The 25,973-nt window shown below is 49.9% G+C and overlaps 1 protein-coding gene across 9 annotated transcripts in view; it reads right to left on the bottom strand.

Moving 5' to 3' along the window:
• Nucleotides 1-25,973, bottom strand: part of GEFmeso (Guanine nucleotide exchange factor in mesoderm) — a 360,741-nt gene that overhangs the window by 48,537 nt on the left and 286,231 nt on the right. For all 9 annotated transcript variants that reach the window (XM_071666347.1, XM_071666346.1, XM_071666349.1 and 6 more), the window contains one exon: nucleotides 8,341-8,504. In XM_071666347.1, the coding sequence (XP_071522448.1) occupies nucleotides 8,341-8,504 (164 nt within the window). The remainder of the gene's footprint in view (nucleotides 1-8,340; nucleotides 8,505-25,973) is intronic.

Here is a 25,973-nt window from a genome sequence, read left to right as displayed (position 1 = left end):
TGGCCTCTCCACCACACAGACCACGACCTGGCCTACACTAGTATGTTATTATGATGCATTACAATTCTCAACACCTTCCCTACGCTTCAGTGACTCAGTGGCCACGTCTCTCCCTCTTTATGTGTGGGGCGACAAGACACAGAAGCCCCAACTCCCTGAGGCGCCACAAGTGTGCACCACCAAAAGGCTCCCCCACATGCCCCTGGGGACACCACGACGTGCCTGTACCCTTCCTTACTGGGGTAACTCCCCCTACCTCGTGGGGGCACCACACGTGCTGGGGACCAAGCAGGCGACCCTGCCATTCTACGTTTGGTAGTGTGGAGGTCAACCTCCCTCCCTCCCAGACCAACGCTACCTACCTACACCTTGTTCCCCAACACCCCCACATGTACACACCCACTAACCTATGTACGTACACACCCACTACCCCATGTATGTCCACATCCACTACGCCATGAATGTACCCTCCACCTAGTGCACAAGGTTACATGTAATACGCAGTACCTGGTGTTCCCCAGCAGACAGACCACGGACTCCCCCCTCCACACTGGTAAACCCCATGTCATGATTTGCCAATCTTACCTCCGCCCATATCATAACATCATGTAAACATCATCCACCGACAATACATTCATCATGCATGCCGTCCTGTTAAATAATTTTTATAATGTACAAAATTCTTGCATTGGCTAGTAAAGTATTCCAAGTTGCTAAATAAGTATACTTACATATCTCTAAGTAAGAAGTCCAGGTAAGCACACTTACATATCATCTCCAACTGAAGGATACAATATTACATTCCTTCTTGGATGTAAGTCTGTAAGATTAATTCCGATGCGAACTTAATGACCTGGGAGTGAGACCTGGATATATCACTCCTGAAGTAATGACCTGGGATTGAGACCTGGATATATCGCTCATGATGTCATAACCTGCGAATGAGACCTGGATATATCGCTCCTGATGCACCATCTCTGACTGGTTCTGTCGCCTCTGCCTGAGTCTGTGACTGCACTCCACCACAGACCAAGTCCATGAATGAACCTCCCACCCACCGACGTCCCACAACATCAATGAATGAACCTCCCACCCACCGACGTCCCACAACATCAATGAATGAACCTCCCACCCACCGACGTCCCACATCATCAATGAAGGCCAGGCCGGACCACACGGAGGTGGGGGACACGTCAGCTGGCCTGTGGTGTGGATCAGGTGCTGTACTGTAATTGGCTTGTATACCACACACATTGAGCGGGGCCTCTATAACCTCACCTCACGGCCACTCTGCAGACCCTTCCTCGCTGTCCACCAAGAGTCGCAGGCCTCCTCCATCTGCCAGTGTTGTAGGCACTGGAACCTGGAAACAGCTACCTGATCCTCTTCTGATCAAACAGGCTATCTAGGGCGGTGGCCCGCACCGAAACGTACCCACTGGCTGATCAGGGAAGTCTACTCTGCAGACAGTGACTGAGTACGTTCCTGAATCTCTCAGTCAGCTGACATATCATGTTTATCATATTTGTTAAATTGTTTACAAAATAATCAAGAGTAAAATAGATAACTTTAACGAGCGAAAGATTTTATCATAACATCAAATTCGTCAAAAGGTTGAGCACCCACGGCGGAACGACAACACAACAGGTCGAAACTCATCATCTGGGGAGCCTGTCTAGGGCGGTCATCAAGCTGAGGAGGTCACAGCCGAAAAGTATACTGAGGGAGGGAGTCAACCACTAGCGGAGCAGACCGAGGCAGGGAGAGGAGGGGGTCATACCTGTCAACCCTCAGGCTAACACTGCCACAGGGGAGGCCACTGTGGCTGAATATGGGAGGCGAACCACTGTGGCTGAACATGGGAGGCGAACCACTGTGGCTGAACACAGGAGACGTACCACTGTGGTCGACCACAACCGTACGACTCCTCCCACCATCAACCACACACACACACCACATTCAATCACCTTCAACCGCTCCCTTCTCGCTGACTATCTTTCCCAGGAAGACAAATCTATTGACGAGCTTAACTTAATAATTCGCTTAGCGCATACGGCGAAGGGGGACACCCGGGGTCGAACCTGGGCCTGAGGATGACCGAGGTAGACAGCACAACCCTCTACACCACAAAGGTGGAACGCGGTACGACGCACTGACCCCGCCGCTTCCTAACATTAAGCCTATATCCCTGCCTACGCCCAAGATTACCATCGAAATCCCCTCCTCCACGCCAGCGACCGCAGGCACGTCATCACAGCCTCACACCTACACCAGACCAGCGGTCACTGGCTGATGACCCCCAGAGGATCGACGGTACGACCCTTCAACACGAAGGTACGACTCGGGGGTCAACGGTACGGCCCTTGACGAGACGAAACGACCACTGAACACGACTGTTCGATTCCTGAGAACGACGTTACGACCCTTGGGTATGACGGACTGGCTCTGACCTAAGCTCAGGCCATCACGTCTAATGGTCCTATCATCGTGGTCAATGGTCGTACCGTCATGCCCATGGGATTAAGTAGTCATTCAGCATCTCTAGCTACGACCTTCCACTTGACGCATACGACCAGCACTTCAGGATATAAAGCATTCATTATGACCGCCTGACGAACACATGACAAGGTGGTGCACACCACACTTCCTCGTGCACCTCAACAGTCGGAGTCGCGGATCAAAACGTGATCACTGCGCAGGTCTGGGAGAGCGGGAGGCGAGGGTGAAGGTGTCCTCGACGTCATGGAAACATCCTCCTGGAGTGCACGGGAGACGACCTCATCACATCGACTCTGAAACTACCCATGACGACACAGGAACCAACACCCGACACTACACACTTCCTCTCATCACATGACGGTTATGACGTAAGACGTCTTGTGTGACGTAATGACCCCTACAGCCATTATCGACCTGAAGCACCAAGACAAAGAATAGATAATAAGTCAGTAATTATCATCGTCACGTGACAACACGGACGAGAGTCGCCACGGGGACCTGGACTCACAGGAGTCCATCATCATCATCATTACCCTGCTACTGATTGTAGCTCAACCTAGAAGCTGCAGGAGCCTCAGAAAAGGGGTCATTATATATATATATATATATATATATATATATATATATATATATATATATATATATATATATATGTGTGTGTGTGTGTGTGTGTGTGTGTGTGTGTGTGTGAAACTGGGTCATCTTGACTACAGAATAACGCGTTAAGTGACACTCTCCACCTAGTATCCACCCACCTTTCCCCCAGCCAATCATAAATGAACTGAGACTCAAGCAACCAACGAGATCACGAGTTTGGGTCGTTGCTGTGTGGGAGGGGTGAGCTTCAAGGTGGCTCCCGCCCGGGTGGACAGCACCCCACCACCGCCCGTATCAAAATGGGTAATAGGATTATCAGGCGGGAGATGGAGTTATGGAGATGTGACTTAGCATAGGTAATATGGCGGTGGTGTCACACAATCACATGAGACTTGCATGAGACGTGGCTACCCGGTTTTAGATCACCCACGGCAAACTGTCACCATTTTCCTCCAACATTGTCGGGATATATACTGTGTTGTGCACAATACACAACTCTTAATAAATAAAGATAAAATACGTTCTATGTTAGTTCATGTGAAGTAAATAGCATTACAACTACATCAAAAAGATTACAAACACTGTTGGAAATTAAATAACCCTTCAGAACGACGGTACGACCCTTAGAACGACGGTACGACCCTTCAAATCGACTGTACGACCCTTCAGATCGACGGTGCGACCCTACAGATCGACGGTACGACCCTTCAGAACGACGGTACGACCCTTGAAGACGACCACCTGATGCTTGAGCACGATGGCACGTCTCTTAGGTATGATGGCCTGGCTTCTGACACGACCTCAGGGGTCGGTTCCAAGGCTTGGTCCATCCTCCACCCCATCAAGGGTCGTACCGGCGTCGTCCTCAAGGCTAAAATTAGCCAAAGATTTTCCCGTTCATCTCCCTCGTGTCGGAACCAACTCCCCAGCACATCAAAGCCAGGCAGCTCCACAACAATGATGCATAACCTTTGTTATAACTCACGAGCGATGAGCAAGTCGGAGGGTAACTGTTGTGTGCATTGTGTCGACACCTGCAGGCCGGGGTAGGCCCCGCTGCAGGTCGCACAGCGTGCTACCTACAGGCTGGACGTGAGCACTTCTTTATATCATCCAGTAATAACAGGCCCCTGGAACCCTACCCTAGTAGCCCTGGGTGGTCCACTGCGGCCATGGGTGAGGTCCAGGGCCACTGGCCACAATGAATGCCACCTCACCCCTACATTACGCTCCATTAATTACACACACAAGCAGCTGGAGTGGCCCGGGCGTGAGCCTGGCTCACCTTAGAGAGGCGTCCTGTTGTGCGGCTTAATGATTTATCCGACAGGTTCTATGTAGTACTACACCAACCTCTCATGTGTAGTACTACACCAACCTCTCATATGTAGTACTACACCAACCTCTCATATGTAGTACTACACCAACCTCTCATATGTAGTACTACACCAACCTCTCATATGTAGTACTACACCAACCTCTCATATGTAGTACTACACCAACCTCTCATATGTAGTACTACACCAACCTCTCATATGTAGTACTACACCAACCTCTCATATGTAGTACTACACCAACCTCTCTGATGTGGTTATCAAAGTCATTACGTTACGAGTGGGGTCAAATCTGTTAAGTAAACATTATGAACTTAACGACGGCCATAATCTACGGAAGTCCCGTGTGTTGCTTTCTTCTCCAGCAACTACGTCTGCTACCACGCATGACTTGCTTCCCCAACCCCAGCTGTGTCTCCAACCTTCCACAACAATGATCTACAACTCGACCTCCAGACCACAACACCTGACCAGACTTATCATGCATAATAAATTTGTGCACACTGCAGCCACTCTACCATCCGTCTTCTATAACTCACTACAACCCTCCATCCAGCCTCTAGTAACTCTTGAACTAAATATACACTGAAACGTTTCACATACTCCCTCCCCTCCACTCTACTCTACCTTACTGCGCCCCACTCCTCCCTCTCCTGCGCCCCACCCCAACTCTACGTAGTCACTTCCTCCTCCACAACTCTCCTCACTACCAGTCCTCGCCTTGCCTCCTACAACCCCTTTCTCCTGGCTTCAGTCCCTCACACTACCTTCTCAACTTATCTCCTACAATCCTAGCCTGGCTAACTCCTCATCTTTCCTCCAATAATCCTCGCATACAACCCCCTAATTTGTCCTTATAACCTCCACTATAACTGGTCAGCTTGCCTCCTACAACCCTTCACTACAACGGGAAAACTGCTTCCTAAAAGCCTTCACTAAAACTAGCCAGGCTGGCTCCTACAACCCTTCACTACAAGTGGTGGAATTGCCTCCTACAACCCTTCACTACAACCGGCCAGGTTGCAGAGGAAGCAGGTTCTGAGGCGGGACAACGCCCAGTGCTGGCTGACTCAATGTTGCCCAGCCTGGAGATGAAGCAGACGGAGGGACGTGGGCGGGCCAGGCACCGAACCACACCAGCAGCAGGAGGAGCGGCCGGTGGGTCAGGTGGGCTGACTGGCCGGCCACTCCACCCACCGAGCCCACACACACACACACACACACACACACACACACACACACACACACACACACAACCATTACGATCTCTTGAGTTGTTCTACCACACAACCAAGACAGATCACATCCATCAACCACACCAACAACCACAACCACGTCTGCCACTACAGCAACCAACTTCACCAAGACACAACCTCACAAGGATCCCTCCCGTAACTGCCAAGAACAGTCTCGTAGAACAATCAAAAACTGTTCACAGACTAGTCGTTCTTGTTCACAATTTAAAGAACAGAACAATGGAAAGAGAACATGCCAGCGGAAATGTTGTTATCCATCCTTCGACGGTTATCAAGAACACGGATGAACAACTACAATATGGAGCCGAAATGTCACCCAACCTAAGGCATTATCGAGAACTGCTTCGTGAACACTGGGAACAAGGCGCACCAGTTGAACAGGGCCGTACACTGGGCTGAGGGTTACGCCATCTGGCGAACAATAATAATACATAGAACAAGTTGGAAGAGCTGGGAGAGATGCGTGTAACCTGAGACCATCAGGAACATTGCAAGAACACACCACGCCTCCACGAACAGTCGCGAGGAACACGCCCTGAGAGGCCAGCTCTCTACCCACATAGTCAGGAATACTGCTGACCCCCCGAACACGACGCGTCGCCCACTTGAGCACGACACTACTACCCTTAATCTTGGCCTTTGACCTGAGCCTTATGGGTAGTGAGGTCAAGGTCAAGACCAAACTAAGTTAAGGTCGTACCTTAGTGCTCAAGGGTCGTTCTGTTATGCTGGAGGGTCGTCTTGTCGTGCTCAAAGGGTTTACCTAATCAAGACAAATAGTGTCAAGTAAAGACACGAATAATGTCAGTCATGCGTCGCGTCCACACTAGAGGACAGACGACCTGGTGGCCCTGGTGTGGAGGCGGCCGGCCCATCACCCTCATGTAGAGCAGCAGCAGCAGCAGCAGCAACACACACTCCACATAAGGACGAACTCTTCCGTCAAAATATCTTTCTCATTAACCTCATAATATGGATCTCATTAACATAATCACATCTAAACAAGGTGGTCACAATAACAACAGTGATCTCTTATTATTCACAGTCAATATACCCGCGCTGGTCTTACATAGCAAGTCCTCCGACACGAGATGACAGGTTCACCCGTGTGTCATACAATACTGGCGTAGTGCACCTGTGTGAACCTGACGGTCCTGTACAGCCATACATACAGACAGATGTATATACATACATCATGTACACACGTGTTCTACACCAGATCCCCCCCTCCTGCCCCCACACTACCCACCCCCTGGGGCCAGCGCTGCCCTAGACTCTGTTGAGGGAGCGGGAAGGTTAGGGGGGGGAGGGGAGTAGTTTGAAGGTCAGGTGGTGCAAGATCCAGGCCTCACCACCACCACACCTGCTGCCCAAACACAAGACCTAGGCCCCACCAACACCACACCTGCTGCCCCAACACAAGACCTAGGCCCCACCAACACCACACCTGCTGCCCCAACACAAGACCTAGGGCCCATCACTACCACCACCACCAACATCTGCTACCCCAACATAAGACCTAGGCCCCACCACCAACAATGATAAAGATTACCACCACCTACAGCCACCACTATCACCACCACCATCACCAACATACACCACTGACCAAACCACCACTGCTAGACTAGCACACGAGTTAACCCATCTTTACATAAGCTGGTTTAGACCAGTTTACCCAGCCAACCCTACCCATACGCACCATACTACCATATTTAACCCAGGGACATAAACACATGGAACTGCTCCTCCTTCCTCATACCCCAGCCAACCACCACCACCACGAAAGCAGTACACTCACCCTCAACACTGCTTACACTGACCCTAACCTTACACTGACCTTAACCTTACACTGACCGTAACCTTACACTGACCTTAACTTGGGAAGGTATGAACCATTAACCCATGAAGCACGACGGCACGATCTTCAATGACGACTGTACAGCCCCCGAGCACAACGATATGACCTTTAGGCATGATATCCTGGCCTTGGACCGACCCTAATGGGTCAGGTCAACGACCAGGTCATCATGCCATTAGGTCACACCGTCCAGTTCAAGCGCTTAATGTTGACGGCTTCATCTTCACATCCTATAACCTCACAACTCACCTCTCTTGCCTATAACCTCACAACTCACCTCTCTTACCTTTAACCTCACAACTCATCTCACATGAAGTACAACTATTAATTTCATGCTGACAATGGCCAAGGGTCGCCCCTTCAATTCCACACTAAACAAAACACCATCGACCACAAAGACAAAGAAACACGAATGATCATATAGCATTTCGAGTGATATTTCAATGAATCGTCTGAACAACGAGAAAAATCGTAAAACTTTCCAAAGTCAAGAAAGTCTGGTATCATCTCAGTCCTGCATTTGCTTCAAGACAGCGACACGACAGATCGAGGACCTGTTCACAGGCCAGGGGTCCTCACCACGACAACACCATATACTGTATAATGGCATCAACGTGTGATGAATGAGTGGATACGTCGTGTGACCTGCCATCTTCATCATGCTACCCTGTGATCCTCCAGGCCAGCTGTGCTGTCGTCACCTCTCCTCCCGGAAGGACAACAAGGGTCACCAGGGCAGGTTTCCTGTGACGTGCGGTGCTGGGAGAATCCTGGAGGTGTGGGAGACGGTACTCACCTCAATAATCTCACGGAGATCACGGACGTAGATGGCCTCCGTCTCGACGATCTCCAGGACGATCCTGTCCATGTACCCCAAGTTAGGGTCACAGTAGCGGGGCCTGAGTGTGGGAGGGGCTGGGAGGCTGATGCTGTTGCACTGTACTCCACTGTCCCCGGAACCTGCAACACAAACAACACTCTATTATTCCTGCAATATAAGCAACACTGTATTACAGCTGTAACAAAATAAAAACTATATTGATCTCACGATACAATCACTGTATTAAATCTACAACACAACTCAGTAATACTGCTACATCACAACAAGTACAAGTCAATGTGTCTACGGTCCCGTAACTCTCCCCATTTCCAGGTGTGGGAGTAAAGAACATACAGACTCTCAAACATGTCCAGCTTGTCAAGTGTGTTGAAGTGAAACCCTGGCTTCTACACCTCCAAAAGGGCTCCCTTACCCCTTGTGCACGACGGGACAACCAGTGTTCATGATGGTATGGCCTTTGACCTGACCCGTAATGATCTGGTAGAAGACCTAACTCTCTAGGGCAAGGGACTTGACTCCGGCCGCCGACACTCGTGCCTTCCGTATTAACGACGTAAACAAAGGTCAAAAACCAGACAAACTGACCACGAAGAGGGAAGCTAATAATTCTGAATTATCTTTACTTGGCGGTTCGTCAACTGAGACTACTTGTTGATCAACCGACGGTACACAAATGCCGGGCGAGGATGGGTAGAATTCCCGCCCATAATGTATTGCATTACTAATCTCACGTTACGGTCACCACTGTACTGATTATTCTCCGGTTCCATCCGATATCCAGGGAGGAACTGGACCCTCATGCTCACTAATCCTATGTCCCCGCCTCCACAAGGAGGGCACGAACCCATGACACCTTCGGTCCTGAGGTGCAAGTCATGGCCCCATGTGCCACGGAGACCTGAAGTCCGACAGTGACATTGAGGGGGAACAATAGACCACAAATCCTGGTAATTTCCTTACAAACAAATAATGATGATGATGTCCATTGTTGATGGCACTAGTGGCTCAGGGACACAGTCTCACCAGGCAACTGTTGCCCATCTGAGAAGCTCAAACCAAATCGGCAAGTGGTATTTACCATCTGCCTCCCGAGATAAGAACCAGCTTGGGTCATCTTCACACAATCTCCGCTGAGGAGCAACACTGTTGCTCTGTTAGGCAGCTCTATCAAAGCAACTCAGATTCAGAAAGGTTTCCTTTAAGGCTGTGCAGGGAAGTCTTCCTCTAGTTGTCGTTGACGAGCAACTCAGGCGTCTGTCACACAGCAGATACTGCATACAACACACACTACATTTATGGTGTTAGATGGACGAGCTGGGTCTAGACATGGGGAGGTATATCCTGGTGTGTGGGTGTGACAGCTAGTGAATAAGGTGACACCGTCAGACCTGAGAGGATTGTGAGGGAACCAACTGTGGAGTATGTGTTGTATGGCTGAGGTGTGTGGAGTATGTGTTGTATGGCTGAGGTGTGTGTGAGGTGTGTGTGGAGTATGTGTTGTATGGCTGGGGTGTGTGTGAGGTGTGTGGAGTATGTGTTGTATGGCTGGGGAGTGTGTGAGGTGTGTGGAGTATGTGTTGTATGGCTGGGGAGTGTGTGAGGTGTGTGGAGTATGTGTTGTATGGCTGGGGAGTGTGTGAGGTGTGTGGAGTATGTGTTGTATGGCTGGGGTGTGTGTGAGGTGTGTGGAGTATGTGTTGTATGGCTGGGGAGTGTAACCATCCATCATCAGGTCCCAGAACGGTGGTGCGACATGGTGGAGCGACCCTTCTGACCTCGACCCGGGATGACCTCTAACCAACCTCCCTGACCTTGTACTGGGACAACGCGAACTAGCACGGACTTTGCCTCTCGACTACAAAATGACCTGGTGTGACATACAACTAACGCCCCTAACCCTCCTAGGCAACAACCTGACCTGGCCTGACCTCTACTTGACCTCCAGCTACAGCGGAACCCACACCACAAGAGGCCATTCTCTGCGCGCCACTTGCCTCTGATAATCTGCCTGTGTGTGTGTGTGTGTGTGTGTGTGTGTGTGTGTGTGTGTGTCCTATAATCAGACAAGGGCGGCGTTTTCTGTGTCACCCAGCGGGGCAACAGCCTTCCTGCCACGTCTCTTGTAAACAATGCTACTCTTTACAGACGAGTCTCAAACTTCTTTCTAAATGATTGTTACTTTTTTGCTTTTCACATTGTTAACGACAATTTTCTAATTTACAGACAACTGTTTTTTGCTTTCAATTTACATGTGTACAATATTAATGTGTGTGTGTGTGTGTGTGTGTGTGTGTGTGTGTGTGTGTGTGTGTGTGTGTGTGTGTGTGTGTGTGAGTGTGTGTTACGGCCATTAGACAATAGAACAAGCGAGTACCGCAGTAACACAGTACCAGCAGCGGTTCGTACCAACCACTGTAGACTTCCTGTTTACCCATTAGTACCCTAACACAGTCTCCAGGGACGTGGCGCCGCCTGACACGTGAAGGTCCAGTACGCTATTGTTTCTTGTCTGCCATAATTTGCATATTACTCCCCCCCCACCCCATCCCAACACATACACACAGACGCACACACACCACCACAACGGCTATTTATGTTTAGTCACGCCCTACAGCTATCACACCCGTTCTATTGTTGACGGCCGCTTCCCGCTGCTGCTAAACCCCCCTAAATATGCCAAGATGAGGGGCCCCTCTCTGGGATATGTGAACCGGGAGGAGAGTAAAAAACTCACAATAGCTACTCATAAACTCTTGGTCGCCACGGTAGGGTCAGGTCAGAGGCTAGGCCATTATATCCGAGGGTTGTACTCTCGTGCTTACGGGTCGTAGTGTTGTGCTCAGGGGGGCGCACTCTCGTCCTTATGGGGTTAACGTACAACTGAGGACATTCAGAAAGTGAGGCACGTCACACACCATCATTTACTGTGGCGTCATGACGGACCGACGTTCATGCCCTGAACAATACAACTTCTGCCAGTCCTACACACTTAATACCACCCTCAGGAGCGGCACGCCCCTCCCTGGCTGCTTACATATTCCCCGAGCGTTCTCCCGCGCCAACATCCTCAATAGGTATGGACAAGCGATGCATCTCGGGGACATGGCGGTCGTCTGCGGCAGTCCTTGAAGGGTCAGCTGTGGGAAACAATTCACCTAAAGGCAAAATACTTTTTGTAAATTGCTTTCAAATTACTTCTTCTAAGTCCAGAACAAATTATTCCAATAACTGGATGGAATCCTTACATGGCTGTACTGACGCTTGGCTGGATTGCAGGGAATGGTATGATAGGGTCACGACACTGCGGTTGAGAACAGACAGTTGTCCCAGCAGTGGTCCTGCAGCAGCAGGTGTTCCTTACACCTGTTATCCCCGGGGCAATGCACCAGCCACCACCAACACCACCCTCCTCGCCACATGTTACCATCATCACTACACAACACTCACAGCAACAGCAATACATGACAACATCTAAGTACACACACGTTCATCATCATCATCCAAGAGATTACTGTGAATCACCAGCATCCCTAGCAATCACAATCACTGAGCCTTATACCATCACCACAACAACCATCAAGTTGTGGTTACAGGTATTCCACCATATAGTGACCCCTACATACTGTATTGTAGAGTGTAGCGGTATTCTGGGCAGATAAACTTTCCTTGTGTGAATCTGGGAGTTTGTGATCCATGTTGTGAAGTTCCCACGTGAAGGGAACTAGTTTCTGCTAACGGTGAGGGTATGAATGATTTCCAATCAACTACTTCATCTTTCACATCGTCAACAATATTTTCCCTCTTTTTTTTCATGTTTCTCTATCCGTTCATGACGAGACGCGCGTGTGGAAGACTTGGAACCATCATAAGACAAGTGGTCACTACCGCCGAGGGCCCCCTGCCTCTCACAGTTGGTGCAGCTGGCAGCTTCCTGTGTGTAGTCATCAGCAGCTGCAGGTGTGGGGCGGCCCGTGCATCCTGCCAAGGCTTCTCTCCTGCACCACACACCGCTAACTTCACCTCCTGCTTCCTGCGCTCACCACATCCAACCTTCCACCACACTCCTGATGTGGCATGTCCTGCCGAGCGCTCTGCTCTGGCACCTGCCGTATTACAGTACTTACTACAGTTACAGTAACCACTTCAGTTACAGTACCCACTGTAGTTACAGTACCCACTGCAGTTACAGTACCCACTGTAGCTTACTATGCACTGCTGCCAGTGAACCAATAATAATACCTGCAGTACGAATGTACGACTCTTAGGTAGGATGGTGTGACCTACGACCTGACACTGGAGAGTCAGGTCAATGGCCAGGCTATCACACTCAGGGATCATCATATCGTCGTCGTGCTTCATTTAGCGGGAGGGGGAGGGGGAGGTATTAACCCATCTTCCTCTCCCTCGTATGGCCAGCGACTTAACCAGCAGCAGCAGCAGGAGCCCCACCCTACCTGGCCAACAAGAGGAAGATATTGGAGACGCATCATCACGGGAGACGGACCATCACTGGAGATGGACCATCACTGGGGATGGATGGACCATCACTGGGGAAGGACCATTGTTGGAGAGAGGCATCCCTGGTTTGGCCACCCGTCTGGCGGCTCCCGACAACATCTGTCGCCAGTTTGGTGTGCCGACTGGAGGGAGGCAACTCTACATGGCAGCGGTGACCTCCACACCATCTGGTCTCTCAAACACAACACAGTCTTCCCTATTCCAAGCTGACCCTCTGGTACTTATAGTAAACATAAAGTAATCAAGTAAAGTTCTGAGTGAATTAATGAATAACAAGACACTGGTGCACGGGAAGGAAGGACCTGGACTTGGGGCACCTCAGTCAACAGGTCAACAGGTCTACATCTGGGTCACAGGCCGTCATCTGCTAGTCACCAGGTGCTCCTGTGTGACCTGGCCTGACCTGACCTCACCTTACATGGACCATCTGGTGGGTGGGTGACCCGTGGGAAAGGAGGCAGAGGCCCCACGAGACACTAATGCTACAACTGTCTTTCACACCCCATAATGGCATCCACACACACACCAGGCTTCACATGTGGCATATTACTTACACTTAATTACATCTTCACTCTAGCTGACTGGAAACAACACTATATATATATATATATATATATATATATATATATATATATATATATATATATATATATATATGACTCTAGGCAGCATTTGTTCACTAAATACGAGGTCAGTCACAGTGATATACATCAATATACTGTGCAAATACCACGATCAACTCCCCATCACAGCAAAGCCTTACACAATCTTCTGTACACGAACATAATTATGCAACACCATAACTGGCAGTTATGGTGTCCGTCAGACGCGGGAGGACGGAGAGGGGGTTTAGAAAGGGACGATTAAGGTATACAGTTATTGCAGGAGTCTAGACCTTCCCGGCGGGCAGCGGTCATGGCCAAGACAGTGTTACGCCAGCGGTAGCACAGACACACAGTCATCCGCGTGCATGATGGCACGCTGGGTTTTGCGAGACTTCAAGACGAGAGAGAGAGAGAGAGAGAGAGAGAGAGAGAGAGAGAGAGAGAGAGAGAGAGAGAGAGAGAGAGAGAGAGAGAGAGAGAGAGAGGTACGATGTGTACCTTCGCATCTTAAGAACGCCACCATAACCTAACTTCTCGGATCCGTTTATCATAACAGATATCATGAGAATAACTTCTCCTCTGCATCCAGGATGAGTAACAACGTGCACCCTCCTCCTCCTACCATGATGGTCACAGCCACTATGATCATTATATCATCATGCGGATCATGACATCATTATCGAGGCACCACCATCACTAGTACTACAGTTATCATCACGTTATCATCACAGTCATCATGTTATCATCACAGTCATCATGTTATCATCACAGTCATCATGTTATCATCACAGTCGTCATGTTATCATCACAGTCATCATGTTATCATCACAGTCATCATGTTATCATCACAGTCATCATGTTATCATCACAGTCATCATGTTATCATCACAGTCGTCATGTTATCATCACAGTCATCATGTTATCATCACAGTCATCATGTTATCATCACAGTCATCACGTTATCATCACAGTCATCATGTTATCATCACAGTCATCATGTTATCATCACAGTCATCATGTTATCATCACAGTCATCACGTTATCATCACAGTCATCATGTTATCATCACAGTCATCATGTTATGATCACAGTCGTCATGTTATCATCACAGTCATCATGTTATCATCACAGTCATCATGTTATCATCACAGTCATCATGTTATCATCACAGTCATCATGTTATCATCACAGTCATCAGTCATCATGTTATCATCACAGTCATCATGTTATCATCACAGTCATCATGTTATCATCACAGTCATCATGTTATCATCACAGTCGTCATGTTATCATCACAGTCATCATGTTATCATCACAGTCATCATGTTATCATCACAGTCGTCATGTTATCATCACAGTCATCATGTTATCATCACAGTCATCATGTTATCATCACAGTCATCACGTTATCATCACAGTCATCATGTTATCATCACAGTCATCATGTTATCATCACAGTCGTCATGTTATCATCACAGTCATCATGTTATCATCACAGTCATCATGTTATCATCACAGTCGTCATGTTATCATCACAGTCATCATGTTATCATCACAGTCGTCATGTTATCATCACAGTCATCATGTTATCATCACAGTCATCATCAGGGGCAACATTAAGACCGCCATCACCAGATGGGGATGCCTGCACCTCACCCAGCGTGGGAGTACAGCTCTACCAAGACAGACCACACCACACCACCACCACCGACCACACCAGACCACCACAACCACGACAACCACCACCACAACCAGACAGACCCCACCACACCACCACAACCACGACCACCACAACCACGACCACCACCACCACAACCAGACACCCCCACCACATCACCACCACGCCCACACCACCACAACCAGACAGACCCCCACCACATCACCACCACGACCACACCACCACAACCAGACAGACCCCCACCACACCACCACCACCACCACCACACAGACCCCACCCTACCACCACCACCACCACCACATGTATTACAGACCATCACCCACCCCAGTACAGCGGGTTGGCCAGCCAGCCGGCCGACCGCTCCATCATCTGCCGCTGACCACTACCTTGCGGGCGGACCGCTCACGTGACGCACGGTTCCTCTGCCACTTAATACGGCAGATGTTTCTCCCAGTCCCTCCCATGGTGAAGTGGTCCACGTACTCCCATGAACACTGGAGTCACCAGTGGCCGACCCACTGGTAAACATGGTGGTTTATATAATTCTAGTGTCTCTCTGCCTCGAGGTCATACGAGACTCATATTCTCGTGTCACCTGATGTGTGAAACCTTCCCGCCAAGCTGTTCCTTCACCTCCCCCTCTCCCTCCACAAGACATTCCATCCACGGACCCTTCCCGGCCCGGCCCGGCCCGGCCAGGCCTGGCCAGCGGCAGTGTGCCACCATAAGGACGGGTCATGACCCACACTGTAACAAACACCAGTGGTCTTCACCTGGTCACCAATCCACGACCACTCAGCACGACAGTACGACCACTCAGCACGATAGTACTCAGCATGACGGTACGACCCTTGCTCATGATGACCCTCACCCACGAGGGTCGTACCGTCGTGCAGAACGAAATTGAAAATCTCGCCTGGAATACCAAGCAATCCAGAAGTAAGACCAAAGTATGGAATCACGAGCAGGGAACTTCCGAGGAAATAAAGAATAATGAAGGAAGAACTGAGAAGAAAGAAGGAAAGAAAATGGAACTAGGAAGAGATAAAAGCCAGCTATAATTAGCATCAAGACCTAATCACCCACCGCTGTAATTAGTACACCACTCGAGTATATTTACATACTGAACTAAATGACGAGATGCATTTCACTGGGATAATTACCTTCCCACTTGGTAGGTGTCAGAGAGAGGGAGGGAGAGATCGCCTCCAACTCCTCAAGTCCTAAATCTGATGGATACGATGGAGAGATGACCTCCTCCATCACTACATGACCTAATGCATGTGTTGGACAAGTCACCTCCGTCATCATACCACCATCACGACCTGATGGATCAGACAGGCGGGTAAAGAGTCAAATCAAAACTGCCACACACAACTGCTGCATTCATTACTGAAGAGAATAAAAACAAACAATTGTAAAACGTAAGACAAGACCACCACAATCACAACCTTCATAACACAACACAATCACATCCTTCATAACACAAGACCATCACAGTCAAAACCTAGATCAAACAACCCTTTAAAACGATAATAAAATCACCACAAAATACCACAAACTTCCCCAACGTAACAACAGTCTCGTGACGTAATCAAATTTAAAAAAGGAAAAGAAAGTAAAAATCAGGGGTTGAGGAGACGTGCTTGGACCATCAGGGTTTGAGGAGACGTGCTTGGACCATCAGGGGTTGAGGAGACGTGCTTGGACCATCAGGGTTTGAGGAGACGTGCTTGGACCATCAGGGGTTGAGGAGACGTGCTTGGACCATCAGGGGTTGAGGAAACGTGCTTGGACCATCAGGGGTTGAGGAGACGTGCTTGGACCATCAGGGGTTGAGGAGGCGTGCTTGGACCATCAGGGGTTTGAGGAGACGTGCTTGGACCATCAGGGGTTGAGGAGACGTGCTTGGACCATCAGGGGTTGAGGAGACGTGCTTGGACCATCAGGGGTTGAGGAGACGTGCTTGGACCATCAGGGGTTGAGGAGACGTGCTTGGACCATCAGGGGTTGAGGAGGCGTGCTTGGACCATCAGGGGTTTGAGGAGACGTGCTTGGACCATCAGGGGTTGAGGAGACGTGCTTGGACCATCAGGGGTTTGAGGAGACGTGCTTGGACCATCAGGGTTTGAGGAGACGTGCTTGGACCATCAGGGGTTGAGGAGACGTGCTTGGACCATCAGGGGTTTGAGGAGACGTGCTTGGACCATCAGGGGTTGAGGAGACGTGCTTGGACCATCAGGGGTTGAGGAGACGTGCTTGGACCATCAGGGGTTTGAGGAGACGTGCTTGGACCATCAGGGTTTGAGGAGACGTGCTTGGACCATCAGGGTTTGAGGAGACGTGCTTGGACCATCAGGGTTTGAGGAGACGTGCTTGGACCATCAGGGGTTGAGGAGACGTGCTTGAATCAAACAAGGCCTCCTGAGGGTGGCGGTGGCGGTGGTGTGGCCGCCTGAGGGTGGAGGCTCTTCTACCGCTGCTGCTGCTGCCGCTGGACGCACCCAGCACACTGCTCCCATTCAAGCCCTGCCTGCCGGTGATGGCCACACTCACAAGCCGGCATGTCTGCCTGTCCGTCCCTCCTCCCACGGCAGATGAGAGAGTTTCTCTGCACCTCCACGAAATGACGGACCATCAGGAAGGTGGCGCCAAAACGCATACTTACTCACGAGTATACTGGAGTATGTCTGAGGTATACCGGAGTATGTCTGATGTATACAGGAGTATGTCTGGGTTAATGTTGGGATATACTCATAAACTGGAGTATATCTTGGTTGATTATGCTGACGTTATACCAGTAGCAAGGTATACCGGAGTATACCTAGTTAATACAGTGGAGGAGGTATACCTTTCGTCATGCATATCGGAATATATCCGGGTTAACAGTGACTGAAGGGGTTATATCGGGTTATATCAGTTCACCAGCCAAACTTGGACACGGAAAAATGAAATCATAGAAGGTGATGAGAGAGAGAGAGAGAGAGAGAGAGAGAGAGAGAGAGAGAGAGAGAGAGAGAGAGAGAGAGAGAGAGAGAGAGAGAGAGAGAGAGGGGGGGGGGATCAACATGAGATAGCAGAAGATATCGAAAAAAAGAACTAATATCCATAAGGGTCAGGTCAAAGGTGAGGCCATCATACGCACAGGTCGTACCTTTACGTTCAATGGTCGTACCATGGTACACAAGGCGCTATTAAGGTACAGTTATCAGAGCCTTCATCCTCCCGTACACCGTCTCGTCCCCACACGTCAAGTGACACCATACACTCCCAGCCCAAGCAACACACGCTGGGCCCCGTGGATGGGGACAACTTCCACAGGAGAACGTTTAAGTGCCTTGAGTGTGTCAACACTGGTTCCCCATCGCTGACCCTGAGAGTTCGTGGGACCCAACCTGTAATTATGTCTCCACAAACAGTGGTAGTTCTCCTGCGGTAGTCGAAGGTGAAGCTGCCCGACAGTATGACTGCTACGTGCATGTTGCAGCAGATCTGTGGTAGCAGTGTACAGAAATAGTCAACTTTGGTTCTCTTCATTGTCCCAATGCAATGAACATATGACTCGCTAAATAGGTTTTCGGTGGCTCGCTTTCATTTTGGGGTACATCTAATTCATTTTTTCGTTGGTGCTGCAGGAGGCTGGTGCTGCAGGAGGCTGGTGCTGTAGGAGGCTAGTGCTGCAGGAGTCTGGCGCTGCAGGAGGCTAGTGCTGCAGGAGTCTGGCGCTGCAGGAGCATGTTGCTGCAGCACGGAGGAACCAGTGACTTGCTGATGTCACAACTACACCTGACGTTCACGTGACCATCAGCAGACACAGAGAACAAGACAAGTGTGTGTGGGTCAGACGGTGTCTGTCGTGTACTCTTACTCTATTGACTGTTATGTTCCTCCTACACCCTGAGCAGCAGTGCTGGAAGCCAGTCATCTTTATATCTAGCGTCCAGAACTCCAGTCATGGACAGAAGATCCAGATAGAAGCTACACCTCCACTGGAACGTGAAACAAGGTACTGAAGGAATGAGAGAAATAATCTATGAGTCTCGGAGGAAGGGGAAATTCTGACTTTTTAAAAGCGTAAAGTCAGAGTTGTTGGGGAAGACACGAGAAGGTGAAGCAGTGTTGGGGAAAGAAACAGTCATCACAACAGCCTATCATTCTTCATGTTGGCGAGGGTGACAAGATAATGCCACTCTGGTCAGGATGTGTCTCGTGGTTGTCTTCACCAAAGTAGCTGCCTCCACCTAGTGATCACCATGTTATCACATCCTTCCGTGTCTCCTCCGCTGCACCCGTCCCTCTCCGCTGTCATGAAAGTTCCGTCCAGTGAACCAGGTCAGCGACACACAAACATTCACCCTCACGAGAGCGGCCATCGTTCTCCTAATGGACATCTTCCACTCCTTCTGTGGCACGTTCCTGAACGCAAGCACAGAGTGCTTCTGAGGCCACACTGCCTGACGCACGCACAGAGTGCTTCTGTGGCCACACTGCCTGGCGGTCATCTGATGTGTTTTCACACAAAATATATTTCCCGTGTATGACGGACACTCCTACCACCCTTCACTTCGCGTTACTGGTGGTGCTGTACTTGTTGGCTGAACCCCAGCAGGGCCTGGGGCGGAGGGCCCAACAGCTGCGAGTCTCCTGCACTTCCGTTACCTTGCTCTAGGGCCATCGTGCGGCAGATGGTCACATTACCTGCCTCACCTTCACTGTTTGTGGGGCAAAAATCCACGATTTTCCATTCATGAATTAATATTTCTAATCTCCTGACGCAAGCCCTCGAGCATGACGGTACGATCCTCGAGCGCAGCAACAGTCAGTTCTTTGTGTAGTGATGGCCGGGCCTCTGACCTGACTGTTAAGAGTCTGGTCAAAGGTCGCGCCATCATACCCAGGGGTCGGGGTGTCGTAATCGATAAGTGAATGGGTCATGCCACTCCCGGGTGGCTGCCTCTGTCCTGGAAACGCCTTCGTCAGGACACAAATCTCTATCTCTTCTTATAGGATGAAGTCTTGTATCAGGAGTGAGGTTGCCACGCCCGCCTGTGCACGTCTGTGTGGACAACTGCTCTGTTACCAGCAGGAGCAGATTCCGTCCCGCTGTGGGCCAACGTGCGACCTGTGATGTTCCATCTATGTCACAACCACGTCCTCTGAGTAGCAAAACAACCTGGTGGAAGATGTGGTGTTGCGGGGGAGACGGACTGCTGGAGTGTGGGGAGGCAGTTGTAATAAGAGGAGGCGCAGCAACAGCAGTGGTAATAACTGCAATAAAGAGAACAACAACAGTAAAAAAAATAAAGAGGTTGCAACAGTAAATGTAACAACAGAAACAGCGGCAACGATCAAAAGTTGTGATGTAGCAACACAAACGTAAGATTAACGTTATGTTTCTGGCGTGTGTGTGTGTGTGTGTGTGTGTGTGTGTGTGTGTGTGTGTGTGTGTGTGTGTGTGTGTGTGTGTGTGTGTGTGTGTGCCGGGAGCCTGGGGAGCGTCAGGGCCACACAACAGTACATTGTGGCGGACGCCAGGTTACCCACCACCACCATACCACATCCCACCACTCCTCCCGACCGTATATATACATTCATTTACATACATATATACATTCAGACACAAATGTATATATATTTCCTTGTCTTACTTTAGTCAACATGTCAAGGGCAAAGGTATATAACTCAACCGTACTGGATGAAGAGATAACGAGTTTATTCTAAAGCCAAATCATAAATAGGATTAACTTATACGTAATTCTCTCATGACCACACAGGTTCTGCTGCCTCGTCTCTGCAATGGCGATCGAGAAGCTGAGAGGAAAGACAGCAGTACAGAGCAGACGATCCAACCTTCTGTCTGAATCTGTGTTGGTGTGAGTCTGGAAATCACTTGCTTCTAACACAGCGACACACACTCGCGGCCACATGAAGACATCAGCAAGGTACGTTTAATGTTGTCCTCGAGCATATTCATCCTGGTATGATAAAACAACTTCCTCATGCCGGGTGCCTGCAGTAACAGGGGCACCCAGAGCCCCTGGCATGTGACTTATCCGTGTGAGAGCCTCGGTAGCAAAGATGGGCGCCTTACACTGTGAGGCTCGAGGTGGGAGGCAAACAAGATGGGGCTCAGTGTGGCTCCCCGACCCCACCACCGTCCTGGGAAAACAACCCACACTATACAGCACAGGCCAGAGGTGTGCTGTACCTCGCTCAGATGATGATGGGCAAAACATACCGAGCAGTAACAAGGGACACCTTGCGTTCTGAACTCCCTACACAGTAAGCGGCGCTCAACTTTTATCACAAACTTAAGAGGCGTTGTAGAATCAAAGCTTTAACAGTAAGGATAAACAGTTTCCACCGTTCAAAGCAACAGAAGGAAAAATTACTCCTTTTAGAAGAAAAAAAATATTAATACTAAACTGGGCGTCCACGTCTGAGAGTAGAACTGTATTATTTTTTTACAGAGAATACTGTTAGGTACAGTTGTGTTGTGGTTACACGAGGATGAGTCTTGCATGTAGTAGTTCATGAAAGTCATAGCCAACAATGGTTCATGGTGGACGGTGACACACACGTGGAACAACACAGCGCCACACGCCACACGTTGTGAACAACACAGCGCCACACACCACACGTTGTGAACAGCAGACGTGTAATGGAGTGGCAGCGTGGGGGCGGAGGCGGAGGTGTCGGTGTACGAGGCACTGGAGAAAGTACTGGTGGCCGTGATGCCGTCCAGTGTGAGACCCGAGCGGGAGGGTAGTCCTCAGACCCGGACAGTGCCGCCACTGTCCGGGTCTGGCTGTAAATAATGAGATCATCTTCACCTTCTTGCATCACTCGCCCGCTTCACTCCCTCCCTCCCTGACCCTGCCTCTCTTCGAACCTCACCCTCAAGCCACCTACTCCGCCTCCCACAACCTCTACCCTGCCGGGTGACGCCGGGGGAAGCTGAGCGCTACACCTGAGACAATGTACTGTATGGACATCTCCAGTCTTATCCACGTCAGGATAACTAGTAGTTACACCTTAAGTGTCACCCACGGTGTCATTGAGTGTGGGACAACACGATCCATCACATTCCTGCTGCGCCAACAGACCAGCTCTCACCACAACGAATAAAACTAAACTCTCTATGGTCAGCACTGCAGGAGGCGAGCACATCGAGAGGGTGAGAGGAGGAAGGAGTGGATGTGTCAGCACAGCAGAGGATAAGGCCAGGTAGAGGCAAGCGCAACATGAGGCGAGGGTAGTACGAGGAGAGATGAGGCAGCCATGAGGCTGGAAGTGCGAGAGGCGAGAGGATTGTGAACTCTGCCAGGGAGAGGTGAAGGCAAGAGGATCTCCATCCATGGGTCGTGAGGCCTCTCTGTCTCTCTCCCTCCATGGGTCGTGAGGCCTCTCTCTCTCCCTCCATGGGTCGTGAGGCCTCTCTCTCTCCCTCCATGGGTCGTGAGGCCTCTCTCTCTCTCTCTCTCTCTCTCTCTCTCTCTCTCTCTCTCTCTCTCTCTCTCTCTCTCCCTCAATGGATCGTGAAGCCTCGCACTCTCCCTCCATTGGTCGTGAGGCCTCTCTCTCTCTCTCCCTCCATGGGTCGTGGGGCCTCGCACTCTCCCTCCATGGGTCGTAAGGCCTCGCACTCTCCTTCCATGGGTCGTGGGGCCTCGTACTCTGTGCCATCTAAGTTCGATGGTACGACCCTTTAATTACTACGCAATAAAATGGATGGTTCCGGTGGAAGAAAGTAACAGCAAGATGGTCTACTGGGTCAATGGTTGTTAGATCAAGGTAGTGACATACATACTTCACATTCCCAGCAGAAGTAATACAAACGTACGTACAAACTCACTAACAGTCATTCGTCCATGCGATGGCAGGCAGGCAGGCAGGCAGGCACCCACAAACGCCTGTATCAAGAAGGCACTTCAACTTGCAACCAGATCCGGCCATCAGGGCCGACCCAAACCTTCAGCAACCAAGGCTTCGTTAACCACATTTCCCTTTGCAAATCCTCCTGCGGTCTGGCCGCCGCCCTAACTATATCGCCGCAGCCCCAACACTCACCTGCGGTGCCGCATCCCTCCTACCTTTCCTGCGGTGTTCGACCTATCTTTTTCCCCCGCTGCATCCATCCTATCACGTAAACATGCCGCACGGATCCAACCGTCCCCGCCTGCGGCATCCCCCTACATTAGCTGCGGTTACCTCCAACCGCGTTACTTCAAGCCGCAGGCAAACTCGTCCCCACTACCTGTGGTGCGATAACTGAGGGAACATAAACACACGTCTTACTACACATGGCACATGATAAACACACACGAGACATGACATGAACCTGTCATGTCTGTTCTCTCGTCATCAGACACACCTTGTGACGTGTGTGGGTATGGCCCGGGCCACACTTTAAGAGCCCAGGGGGCCACACCCACACTTGATGATAACAAGCTAAATAGTCCACTTGAACTGTCGTTAGTGACACGATGGTTCGGGGAGGAAGTCATTATCATCACCCTACAAGTACTGACCACCGTCATTTCGCTGATTGGATGGGTCTAAGGGTCCCGCCCGTCTAGCGGGAGGTTATTTCAGGAGGAGTATTTATAGCGGCCCTCGACCTGGGCTACGGGAGCGTGGTCAGGCCGCTGTTGCTGCCTCTCCTACACACACACACACACACACACACACACACACACACACACACACACACACACACACACACACACACACACACACACACGACAGACTAAATCAAGACGTAATGTATTGATAAGCAAATGAAAAAAATAAATGTATGAAATCATTCACTTAAGCTGAGTTAGCGAGGAAGATCTGTAACAAGACACCAACGGTACAGTCTCACACAAACACAAAAGAACTGCAGTGATACAGAATCTGCATACAACATTTACAGGAACAGCAATAACAGCAGTGCCAGGTAGCAGCAGCAGCAGCAGCGTCAGGTAGCAGCAGCAGCAGCAGCGTCAGGTAGCAGCAGCAGCGCCAGGTAGCAGCAGCAGCAGCAGCAGCAGCAGCACCAGGTAGCAGCAGCAGCACCAGGTAGCAGCAGCAGCAGCAGCGTCAGGTAGCAGCAGCAGCAGCAGCACCAGGTAGCAGCAGCAGCGTCAGGTAGCAGCAGCAGCAGCAGCAACAGCGTCAGGTAGCAGCAGTCATGTCATGTCTTCGGTGAGGACCTTCGTCGTCAGACTCAGAAGGGATGGTCTTCGGATGCACATTATATACCAGGTCTCCACGTTCTTCCGTGTGTCACACCAAGTTCCACTTGTGCACAGTCTGTGAGCTTTTGGTTTATCGTGGTGAGCCAGACGTGTCGACATGACCCGTTCAGGTCATCTATTTTTGGTGTCGTCTTCATGCGGTGGCATTTCACTCGGAGGAAGAACAAGTGCTTTGAATACTGAAATGAATGGGTTTGCTTCTTTCCTTTCGACATCTCAATACGAAACGTATAATCTCGCGAGACTTCACAAGTTCCCTTGTTGTGCCGACCAAGTGTGAGGTCGTGAGACACCATCACTCCCACATGTTGACACATCATCCCTCATGTTTCCTCATCACTCATGATTCCATCTTCTCTTCAGTATGTGACGATTTGTTCACTCCTTCTATGAAGCCAGAGCTGAAATCCTCACACCATTCGAACCTCTGTTTAGCCTCGGGAGCTCAAGGAATAACTTGCATTATATCTAATTTCATGGTTTCAGTCTCCTTAGTTAAGTCTTGACTGAATCATTTCAGAAATCTTAAAGACACAAGGTGATCATCCAGGTCCCGTGTGGCTCTGTAGTCTTCCTGAGTTCTCCAAGATGATGATAACAAGGTGAGACTTTCTCCAGCAGCGTCGCCTCCATCGAAGCTGACTTACGAGTCAATCTTACAACAGAAGATCATAGTCATGTTGTCGATGGCTTTCCCTGCCTGGGTCGGACGCAAGACAACTGGTTTCTAACGTGACCGTAATTATAGGACTTGTGGTTTCTGGAGCCTTCAGTTGTTCTGAAAATCTGTTCAGTGGTTTCGAATTACATTTTCCAATGTTTTCTACGTTCTGGGTTCTAGAGAACCATGGACGACTTGAGACTTAAAGATCAGTCTCTCTCTCTCTCTCTCTCTCTCTCTCTCTCTCTCTCTCTCTCTCTCTCTCTCTCTCTCTCTCTCTCACACACACACATCGAGGTGACCAGTCTGGACCATGAAGGATGACAGACTTCACTTCCATCGCCTGAGTTTTTTTTAATTGATGCAAATTTCTCATATTCACGACCCAGTTCGGACGTGTACGTAGAGAGATGATCCTGCCACAAAACTGAGTCACTTACGACTGGTTATACACAACATGGATCTACTTCTGGTCGTCTACATCTACCGTTCCAACTGACCATTGGCATCATTGCTGAACACACAGAACCAAGCCTTCCAGAGGGATCCATGTGTATATAATGATATCATCCTCCCATCTGATCCTCTAAGAACAAGTTTTTTCCCATCCATTACCATCACTGGGATGTCTACACTGAGGGAAACATCTCTAATGTGCACCACATCCACATCTGATTATGGCTGTCTACGTCATGTGCCCTAACACCCTCCGGCCTCAGCGCTCGCGATATAACTACATGACGTTCCCTCATGACGTAGCGATGATGAGAATCATGAGGCTTGGACGCTTTGCGGGCCCCCCGCCCACGTGCCTCCACCTGGGTGAGTGGGTGGGTGGGTGGGAGGCTGAGCTAAACATGAGAAAGATCGATCAAGGATCCAGG

This window comes from Panulirus ornatus, chromosome 11, assembly GCF_036320965.1.
Source record: "Panulirus ornatus isolate Po-2019 chromosome 11, ASM3632096v1, whole genome shotgun sequence".
Lineage (NCBI taxonomy): Eukaryota > Metazoa > Arthropoda > Malacostraca > Decapoda > Palinuridae > Panulirus > Panulirus ornatus.
Note: the sequence above shows the minus strand (reverse complement) of the source record. Positions and strands in the feature narration are given on the sequence as shown.